At 41.1% G+C, this 10,960-nt stretch overlaps 2 protein-coding genes across 2 annotated transcripts; both read left to right on the top strand.

Moving 5' to 3' along the window:
* The first annotated feature begins 837 nt into the window (after window positions 1-837).
* LOC150033249 (uncharacterized) lies at window positions 838-2,236 on the top strand. The gene is made up of 2 exons (XM_090306340.1): window positions 838-1,023; window positions 1,790-2,236. Exons 1-2 carry the CDS (start codon window positions 838-840, stop codon window positions 2,234-2,236), a joined length of 633 nt encoding a protein of 210 aa, XP_090162466.1.
* Window positions 2,237-8,581: 6,345 nt separating this feature from the next.
* LOC150033248 (uncharacterized) lies at window positions 8,582-9,031 on the top strand. Its single transcript, XM_090306338.1, has one exon. It carries the CDS (start codon window positions 8,582-8,584, stop codon window positions 9,029-9,031), a length of 450 nt encoding a protein of 149 aa, XP_090162464.1.
* Window positions 9,032-10,960: the final 1,929 nt, after the last annotated feature.

The raw sequence follows: 10,960 nt of genomic DNA, 5'->3' as shown, positions 1-10,960 counted from the left end.
GAAAGGTCAGTAAATCATAATTCTAAATGTTATTCTTATGTTCATTTAGTTAACATGAATTCGATGAAGAGTCAGTTGCAAGTGTGAGCAGTGAGGAATTTGAGAAAGATTAGGAAGATGAATACAAGGCAATTGAAGATCTAGTTGGGGATGAATACAAGACAATTGAAGATCTAGTTGGGGTTGATTTGGCATTGGATCTTCTATTTCAAGAAGAAGAACAGGGGTTAGAAAAGTTTAAAGATTCTACTCCTGCCCCTCTTAACAATACAGACATTCCTCAGAAACTGCACTCATTTTTGGTAGATTGTGACATTACCCAGATAAGCAGAGGTCTTACGTTGGTTGCTCCAGTAAAGTCCTTCGAAGTACGTGGATCACATGAAGATTATCTCGTGGAATATCAGGGGGCTTGGTGATAAAACAAAAAGATTAGCAATTAAAAGATTCTTGAAAAGAATTAATCCGGATCATGTACTAATTCAAGAAACAAAGAGAGATGGGTTTGATTTACCATTCATAAAAAGTATCTGGAGTTCAAAGGACGTGAGGTGGGCCTTTGTGGAGGCTTTGGGCGGGTCAGGAGGCATTCTGACAATGTGGGACGAAGGTAAAATCTCAGTCTCAAAGGTATTTAAAGCTGAATTCTCTTTAACAATAAAATGTCAAACAGTTTGTAAGAAAGTGTGTTGGATAACAAACGTGTACGATCCAAATAACTATAGAGAAAGAGAAAGACTTTGGACTGAATTGTCTTCCTTAGTTGAACGTTGTGAAGATCCATAGAGCCTTGGTGGGGATTTTAATTGCATCAGACGAAGGCATGAGAGATTTCCAATGGGAAGAGCAACAAGGGAAACCAGACAGTTTAACAACTTCATCAGTGAATCTAATTTGCTTGAACTTCCTTTGTCCAATGGTAGATATACATGGTCAAGAGAAGGTGAAGTGGTGTCAAGATCTCTCATTGATAGATTCTTTATTTCTAATAATTGGGATGAGATCTTTGAGGATTCAATCAAGGCAAATACGTATAATTTCAGATCACTTCCCCCTTTTGTTTGAAGCTGGGGCTTTTGAATGGGGGCCATCTCCATTTAGATTTTATAATAGCTGGCTGATTAATAAGGAGTGTTGTCGGGTGATTGAAAGATCTTTGGAAGTAGTGGGACAGCAAGGGTAGGTTGGGTTTATTTTCTCTGCCAGACTAAGAAGACTAAAACAATCCCTAAAAAGATGGATAGCAGATTAGGAGAAAAACCAGAAAATTAAGGAAGATTCTTTATTGAAAGAAATTAAAAGAAGAGACCTACAAGCTGAATGTTATGAGGATTTCTCAGTGGAAGATGTAAGAATTTCTCTGAAGGTAGATCTGATGACTCTATATCAATCAGAGGAAAGAAATCTCATGCAAAAGAGCAAGTTGAAGTGACTAAATTTGGGAGATGAGAATACAACATTTTTTCACCGTTTCCTTGCAGCCAAAAAGAGAAAAAGTTTAATTGCAGAACTAATTAATGAATAAGGAATTCCAACCAAGTCCTTCAGAGAAATAGAAGAAATTATTTTGGGGTATTAGTCCAATCTCTTCCCAAAATGTTTTGGTACTCGCTCTATACCCTTGAATTTGGACTGGCCAAGAGTTTCTATCGAGCAAAATAGTCAGTTGGTGACCAGATTTAGTCCACCAGAAATTAAAAGTGCAATCAATGCACTGGGAAAGAATAAAGCACTAGGTCCGGATGGCTTTACCATTGAATTCATCCTTAAATTCTGGAATTTGCTAAAGGACAGTCTTATGGACATATTTGAAGAGTTTTATCGCAATGAAAAGCTTAATTCATGTGTCAAAGAGAACTTCTTTGTAAAGGATTTCAGACTCATCAGCTTAACCACTCTTGTCTATAAGATAATAGCCAAAGTTCTTGCGGAAAGGCTTAAAAAGATCATGCCAAGTTTAATAGGCCCTACACAAAGTGCATTCATTGAAGGTAGACAAATTCTTGACCCGGTTCTTATAGCAAATGAGGCAATGGAGGAGTATAGAGCCAAGAAGAAGAAAGGTTGGATTTTAAAACTTGGCCTCGAAAAAGCCTTTGATAGAGTAGACTGGGAGTTTTTTGAAAAAGTTCTTCAGGGAAAAAGCTTCCACCCCGATGGATTACTTGGATTATGGGTTGTATTTCTAACCCAAGATTCTCCATATTCATTAATGGAAGACCAAAAGGGAGAATAATAAGGGGAATTAGGGAAGGGGACCCCTTTCTCCTTTTCTATTTCTTTTAGTTAGTGAAGTTTTAAGCACTTTGATTGCCCGAATCCACGAAAAAGGAAAGTATGAAGGTTTTGTGGTAGGAAAAGATAATATTCTTGTTTCCATTCTTCAATTTGTAGATGACACTTTGTTGTTTTGCAAATATAACGATGAAATGCTTGATAACCTTAGAAAAACTCTTGCACTTTTCGAGTGGTGCTCCGGTCAGAAAATTACTTGGGAAAAATCTGCCCTTTGTGGAATTAATATTGAAGAAGACAAGCTGTGGACAGAGCACCTCTCTTTTTCATACCTCGGCCTTCCTTTGGGCGGCTGCCCTTAAAAAATAGAGTTTTGGCAGCCGGTAATTGATAAATTGCAAAACAAATTGGACAAATGGAGAAGGTATAACCTGTCAAGAGGAGGAAGAGCAATACTTTGTAAATCAGTTCTCTCTAATTTTCCAACTTACTATATGTCTTCCTTTTTTATGCCAGAAAAGGTGGTCTCAACTCTAGAGAGAATCAAAGCCACCAAAAGTCATAATAAATTTGGCAGTTTATATTCATTTAGATATTTAATACTAGATGTATCAATTTATAACAATGTATTTATGATGAAAAGTAAAAAGAGAAGGAAGAAGAAAAGCATACACAGGTATACGTGGAAAACCTTAATACAGGGAGAAAAAACCACGATACAGAGTTTTTCTTATTATAATTTGATACACCAGATACACAGAGACTACATGCTTAAATAGAAAAAAGAGAAACCCTAGGGTATAGTGAAAAGACAAAATTGCCCCTAGAGCTAACACCCTAATTTCAACATTCCCCCTCAAGTTGGGGCATAGATATCAATGAGGCCCAACTTGCTAATACATGAGTCGAAATATTGTCTGGGAAGCCCTTTTGTAAGAACATTTGCAATCTACTGACTGGAAGGAATATAGGGTACACATATGTTGCCACTGTTAAGTCTTTCCTTGATGACCTATCAATCTCCACATGTTTTGTTATGTCATGTTGTACATGGTTATTTGCGATACTTATTGTGGCTTTGTTATCACGGTAGAGTTTCATCGATCCATCATGACCTTGATCGAGATCACTTAAGACCTTTTCCAGCCAAATTTTCTCAAATATCCCTAGACTCATGGCCCTATATTCAACTTCGGTCCTACTTCTGGCAATAACCCATTGTTTCTTACTCCTTCACGTCACAAGGTTACCCCACATGAAGGTATAGTATCCCGATGTCGACTTTCTATCTACTACAGAACTTGCCCAGTCGGCATCTGTGTATGCCTCGATGCATCGTGTGTTAGATTTTCTAAACATCAACCCTCTGCCCGAAGAGGTTTTCAAATACCTCAGAATGCGCTCTACTGCTCTCATATGTTTTTCATAAGGAGATTGCATGAACTGACTAACTACACTGACTTCATACGCAATATCTGGTATGGTATGGGAGAGATAGATTAGTTTCCCAACAAGTCGCTGATATCTCTCCTTGTCAACCGGAGCACTGTTACTCAAGTTACTGAGTCTAGCATTAGCTTCCCTAAGAGTGTTTATTGGTTTACAGCCCGTCATACCTGTCTCCTTAAGTAAATCCAGAGTGTATTTTCGCTGAGACACCGAAATGCCTTCTTTCGATCTAGCCACTTCCATTTCGAGAAAGTATCTCAACTTCCCGAAATCTTTGATTTTAAATTCCTCAGCCATTTTCCTCTTCAATCTGTCAATTTTTGGAGCATCATTACTTGAAATAACAATGTCATCCACATACACAATCAAAATTGAGCAAGAACCTCTCTGAGAGTGGTTCTTGCTCAATTAGAGGTAGCCCTAAGAACCTCTCTGAGAGTGGCCATCTGTTGCTGAACGGACTCATTCTGCTGTTTGATCTATAGTTGAAGTTGAGCAAACTGTTCCTGAATATAATCAAATTTTTGTTTCGGATATGAGAATGATCCACCCATCTCCAATCTGCCACCAATGGGAGGTCTTTGGCTGAAATCACTTTTCGGCTGGAAAGAGGATATGGTTGGAATTGAAGTATTTGCAGGCGTGGCTGGGAAGACAAGTTGGCTCGGGTCTAAAGCAGTTTGGCTGGTTGGGATGGTAGAGCTGGAGCCGACTGCCTTGGTGGCTTGCGCGTGGATCTCTGCGCTGGAGCCGAGCGGCGGTTGGGGTTGAATGGGTTGCTGCACTCGGCTGGAATCAACCTAGAATACGCCGACTAGTTGGGTTTCGTTGATCGGGTGGCCGCCGCTCGTGGAGGGATCGACGCAAACGAACTGGTGGCTGTTGCTCGCAAAATGATCGACGCGAACCCATCTGATTTCCGGCTAGCTTTCGATCGGTGCTGTTTGGTGGTCGATCCAATTAGTCGGCTGGGTTGGTTGATTTTTACCCAGTCGGCTACTTGTCCTCCGGGTTGGGCTGCTCCAATCGACTGATGAAGGTGTGGTAACATGGTCTGAAAGTATCGTTCTATGGTTGTTTGTACGATAGTTACAATGTTCGTAGTGCCAGATGGCACTTGTGATTCTCCTGTTTGATTTTCCTTGATCGTGGTCAGGGTTTCATCTCCTTGCTTTGATACCATGATGAAAAGTAAAAAGACGAGGAAGAAAAGCATAGTGGAAAACCCTAATACAGGGAGAAAAAACCACGATACAGAGTTTTTCTTATTATAATTTGATACACCAGATACACAGGGACTACATGCTTAAATAGAAAAAGGGAAACCTTAGGGCATAGTGAAAAGACAAAACTGCCCCTAAGGCTAACACCCTAATTTCAACAATTTACATTTATGGAGGTACATGTATGTAGTTGAAGGGTTTTTGTTGAACCTAGTCAATTAGGTGAAAGGTTGTGCCCTTTCAAGTTGTCTTTTCAATTAGTATAAATACCTATGTACTTTTGTCATTTGAGAACAACACTTTGAATTTGAATGAAATTTCCTTAGAGTTTATTCTCTCAAGTTTTATGCTTTTTCTTCGTATTCTTGTGTTTAAAATGCATGTTTTACGACTTTCAATCTAGTTTGATCAATTAGATTGTGGAAAGTTCGAAATCTCAAAGTTAGGAACAAGTTCTTCTTTCTTCTTGATCATCGATCAATTTTCCAAGTCAAATATGTTTAGCTTTCTTGGGGTTGCTTACTAAATAGTTAATCGGGGTTATTCTTATTACTGTTGTGGGGGTTCACTTTGTTTAGGGGGGAGTTCTCAAACGTGATTGAGGTGGTTCCCTTTATCAGTTTGACTTCTAGTTTACCTGTCTCAGACAATAAATCAAGTACGTATTTCCGTTGGGATAGTAAATACCTTTCTTGCTTCTCATTGCTTCAATACCTAAGAAATACTTCAATGACCCCAAATTTTTAGTATGAAATTGACCCTAGAGTTGTCTTGAGAGAGGATATATTTGATACATCATTTCTAGTGATAACGATATCGTCAACATATACAACAAGCAAAGTAATACCATTGTCAGATCGTCGATGGAATACAAAATGATCAGACATACTTTTCTTCATACCAAACATTCTAGTGCTGGACTAAACTTAGCAAACCATGCACGAGGACTTTGTTTCAGTGCATACAACGATTTTTGAAGTCGACATACCTTATCATTCTCCCCCTGAGCAACAAACCCAGGTGGTTGCTCCATATAGATCTCCTCTTGAAGACCACCATGAAGAAAAACATTCTTAATGTCAAGTTGATGCAAAGGCCAATTGTGAGTAGCAGCCATCGATATAAATAGTCGAATGGAAGTCAATTTAACAACAGGAGAAAATGTGTCAGAATAATCAGTCCTATAAATTTGGGCGTAACCTTTGGCAACAAGACGAGCTTTGAATCGAGCTACTGTTCCATCAGGATTAACCTTTATAGCGAACACCTATTTACACCCAATAGCCTTCTTTCCAGTTGGACGCGAAACGAGATCCCAAGTACCATTATCATCCAAAGCAGTCATCTCCTCAATCATTGTACTATGCCACCCGGAATGAGATAAAGCTTCACTGACAGAGTTAGGGATGGAGGTGGAATCAAGAGATGTAATAAAGGAATAAGTGGGAGAACACAACTGGTTATACAAAACAAACGAAGAAATATGGTAAGTACAAGACGTTTACCTTTTCGAAGGGCAATGGGAAGATCATCACTCGGTCTCGGATTAGATGTCGAAGAAGCCAGTGGTAGAGGACATAGGTTTGAAGGTGGCTATGGAGGACGCCTGGAGTAGACTCGAGTAATTGGAGGGTCATAAGTAAGAGACACAGAGGAAGGTGAAGGAGAGGATGATGTAGAAGATGTAATCTCACAGACAAAAAGATCTTCATCTGTCCTCTGACACGGACTCAATTGTGATGGACTAAAGGGTATATCTTCAAAGAATGTAACATCAGGAGATACGAGATACCTATTCAGAGTAGGACAATAACAACGATAACCCTTTTGAACATGCGAATAGCCTAAGAAAATGCATTTCAAAGATTTCGGATCTAATTTGGTACGATTTGGACGAATATCCTGAATAAAACAAACATAGCCAAAGATCTTAGGAGCAACAGGAAATAAAGATTTCGTAGGAAAAAGAGTACGATAAGGAATCTCTCCATTTAGGATAGAGGAAGATATAAAACCTCCTATAGTATACACCTATAAAAGGAGGGGTAAAAAGGGAAGTTCACAAATGAATTCGGTTAAGGGAATAGTTGAACGGGGTGAAATGGTTTCAACAGAAATAAGAAGAAAGGAATTCGTTGGAGTAGGGACCACGGGAGAGTGAACAAAAAGGGAAGGAGGACGTCGTTGAGAAGGGGAAGAAATATTCTGAATTAGGAAGAGGCCTTCTTCATGGAGGGATTTCCCCAGCATCTCTCGAAAACCAGCGGGGTTGTTTGATTTCTTTTTATTTCCGAAGTCTTACTCTGTTTTTCTTCTTTTCTTGCTGAAGGTGAACCAATGTATTGTAGTTATCTGAACGTTGGGAGATTAATAAGAAGTTTGGAATATATTTTGTCTATCGATTCTTCTTTTATCTTCGTTATTCTCTAGCCTATTGCCTGTGTGGATTGATCGAAAGGGAGGACCAGTTGCAGGAACCTAACACAGTGGTATCAGAGCTGCAATCCTGGAGAAAACTCGCGCGATGACACAGAAACAATTGAAGGAGAGGATGGACACCACAGAGAAGGAGATGGCGGGTTTGAGAAATTTGTTGAGTGGTTTATGCAAGAACCTCGAAAAACTTACTGCGGAAGTGCGGGAGAGCAATGCTATTCGAAGGAAGGAAGAGACGACGATCGCCGAGGGAAGTATGATCAAGGCGAAGGGGAGAGTCGATGAAGCTGAATCATCTCAATCCTTGGGAGCAGGAAGCACGGATAAAGGTAAGTACAAACGACTTGAAATACCTCTTTTTACAGGGGAAAATCCGGAATCGTGGGTCTACCGCGCGGAGCATTATTTTGAGATACACAAACTCTCTGATGCCGAGAAGGTTAAGGTGGTAGTGATCAGCTTCGCACCCGATGAAGTCGACTGGTTCTGCTGGAGCAATAACTGACGGGCTATCACCACCTGGGACGAACTTAAGAGGAGGCTGTTTGAACATTATCGGAATGTGGGAGAGGGAAGCCTCTGTGCACGATTACACAAAATCCGACAGGAGGGGACTTACCCGGAGTATGTGAAGAAGTTTGTCACTTATTCGGCACCTTTACCGAACCTATCTGAGGAGGTGTTGAAGGATGCTTTTATGAACGGGTTGGAACTAGTGCTGCAAGCTGAAGTTATTAGCCGAAATCTCAAATCCATAGACGAATGTATGAAGGAGGCTCAGCTTGTCAACGATAGAAACCTCGCTTTGAAGTTGGCGTTAAAGGAAATGGGCATTAGTGGGCTGAACCACAGAATGGGCCCGCACGAGAAGAAAGAATTGGGCGATAAATCCCAAAGTCAAATCCAAGAGAGCCCCCCATGAAGCAGGTCGCGATACCGGTAAAGTCGATTTCCCCATGAAAAAAGAAGCTCCCCTGAAATGATTGACTGATGCAGAGTTCAGAGACCGGTTGGATAAGGGACTATGTTTTCGTTGCAGTGAGAAGTATGCGCTCGGGCATCAATGTAAATTCAGCGAGAATAGGCAGCTGATGCTTTTCATTACCAATGAAGAGGATGATTCGGGGGTCGAGGAGATTGCAGAAGAAGAAGAAGCACTCGAAATGAAGAACACCAAGGTGAGGAAGAAGGCATAGCTAGCCTTGAATTCACTACTTGGATTCTCGGCGAAGGATACCATGAATCTAAAAGGAGAAATAAGAGGTAAAGAAGTGTTAGTGCTCTTAGATTCCGGTGCGACGCATGATTTTATACACCACGACACAGTGAGGGAACTAGAGATACCGGTAGAACATCATAAGAAATTTGGAGTGGTCATAGGAAATGGAAGTGAGATAGAAGGTAAGGGAATATGTAAGGGGGTAGAACTTAAGCTGCCGAATTTGACACTGAAGGTTGACTTTTTGGCAATGGAATTGGGGAGAATGAATGTGGTTCTGGGAATGCCATGGCCATGCACGACTGGGTTTACGGGTATTCATTGGCCATCTTTAACAATGGATTTCTGGTCAGGGGAGGCTTATGTCACGTTGAAGGGGGATCCGTCTCTCACTAAAGCTGAAGTGTCATTCAAGACCTTGAGTAAGCAATGGGAAGAAGAAGATTTGGGGTTCTTGGTGGATTTCTAGCATCTAGAGATAGAGTGTGAAGAAGGAACAGAAGGACGAAGAGAAGGCTAAGACCGAGACCGGTTGCCAATTATGATTCAGGCTCTTCTGGATCAAAACCAAGACATCTTTACCATGCCAGCAACCTTCCCACCTAGGAGAGCAGTAGATCATCGGATCACCATCAAGGAGGGCCAAAATCCAATCAACGTTAGGCCATATAAGTATGGCTATGCACAGAAAGAAGAGATAGAGAAGTTGGTCCAAGAAATGTTGCAAGCAGGGTTCATACGGCCAAGTCGAAGTCCTTATTCAAGTCCGGTACTAGTGAAAAAGAAAGACGGAGGTTGGCGTTTTTGTGTAGACTACCGAAAGCTAAACCAAGCTACAGTCGCTGACAAATTCCCAATTCTTGTAATCGAAGAATTACTTGATGAGTTGCACGAGACTGTGGTCTTTTCTAAGCTCGATTTGAAGTATGGTTACCACCAAATCAGAATGAGGGAGGAAGACATTGAAAAGACGACATTCAGGACCCATGAAGGACACTATGAGTTCTTGGTAATGCCTTTTGGGCTCACCAATGCACCCATGACATTCTAGTCCCTCATGAATTAGGTTTTCAGACCTTTCTTACGTCGTTTTATACTTGTGTTTTTTTTGATGATATTTTGGTTTACAGTCCAGATATCTCAACCCACGAAACTCACTTGGGAGCAGTATTAAATGTACTAAGGGACAACCAACTATTTGCCAATCAGAAGAAGTGTCTTTTGTCAAGAAAGGATCCAATACTTGGGCCACTGGATCTCACAGCAAGGGGTTGAGGCAGATGGAGAGAAGATTCAAGCGATGGTGAAGTGGCCTTGTCCCACAAATGTTATCGAATTGAGAGGGTTCTTGGGGCTGACAGGTTATTACCATCGATTTGTTAAAGGGTATAGCACTAGAGCAGCTCCTTTAACGAGACTACTCAAGAAGAATGGCTTCAGTTGAGATGAAGAAGCAACCTGAGCCTTTGAGGACTTGAAACAACAAATGATATCGTGTCCTGTACTAGCATTGCCGGACTTCAACCAACCTTTCATTATAGAAACTGATGTATCAGGTATAGGGGTGGGTGCTGTGCTAACTTAAGGGGACAAGCCAATCTCTTACTTCAGCCAAAAACTTTCACACCGGGCTCAAAACAAATCTATATATGAGAGGGAATTGATGGCAGTAGTATTGGTAGTCCAGAAGTGGAGACATTATCTTCTGGGAGGGAAATTCATGGTCATTTCAGACTAAAAGGCATTGAAGTTCCTAATAGAGCAGCGAGAAGTACAACCACAGTTCCAGCGTTGGCTCACCAAGCTCTTGGGACGACTTTGAAATCCTCTATCAGCTTGGGCTGTTGAATAAGGCCGCTGATGCCCTTTCACGTGTGCCTCTGTCAATCGAACTACTTAGCTTGTATTCCTCGGCGGTGGTAGATTTGGAGCTCATCCTTAGAGAGGTAGATCAGGATGAAGAGTTACAATAGATCATTTCCTTGTTAAAGGAAAATCCGGATGGCAAACCCAATTATCAGTTGTCGAAGGGCAGGCTGCTCTATAAAGGGAGGTTAGTGATTCCGAGGCACTCAACTTTAATACCAGCCCTTCTACATACATTCCATGATTCGATACTTGGGGGTCACTTGGGCTTCTTGAGAACATACAAACGGATGAGTGGGGAGTTATATTGGCCAGGGATGAAAACCAATATAAAGAAATATGTGGAAGGCTATGACACTTGCCAGAGGAACAAATCGGAAGCACTAACACCCGCAGGACTGCTACAGCCTTTCCCCATCCCCGAGCTAACCTTGGAAGAGTGGACGATGGACTTCATTGAAGGGCTACCGAGAGCGGGGGGTTCGATTCCATACTAGTGGTGGTTGACAGGTTAAGCAAGTATGGACATTTT

This window comes from Benincasa hispida, chromosome 10, assembly GCF_027475165.1.
Source record: "Benincasa hispida cultivar pf3 chromosome 10, pf3_genome.v1.1, whole genome shotgun sequence".
Classification (NCBI taxonomy): Eukaryota; Viridiplantae; Streptophyta; class Magnoliopsida; order Cucurbitales; family Cucurbitaceae; genus Benincasa; species Benincasa hispida.
The sequence above is the reverse complement of the archived record's forward strand: the minus strand, read 5'-3'. Positions and strand labels throughout refer to the sequence as shown.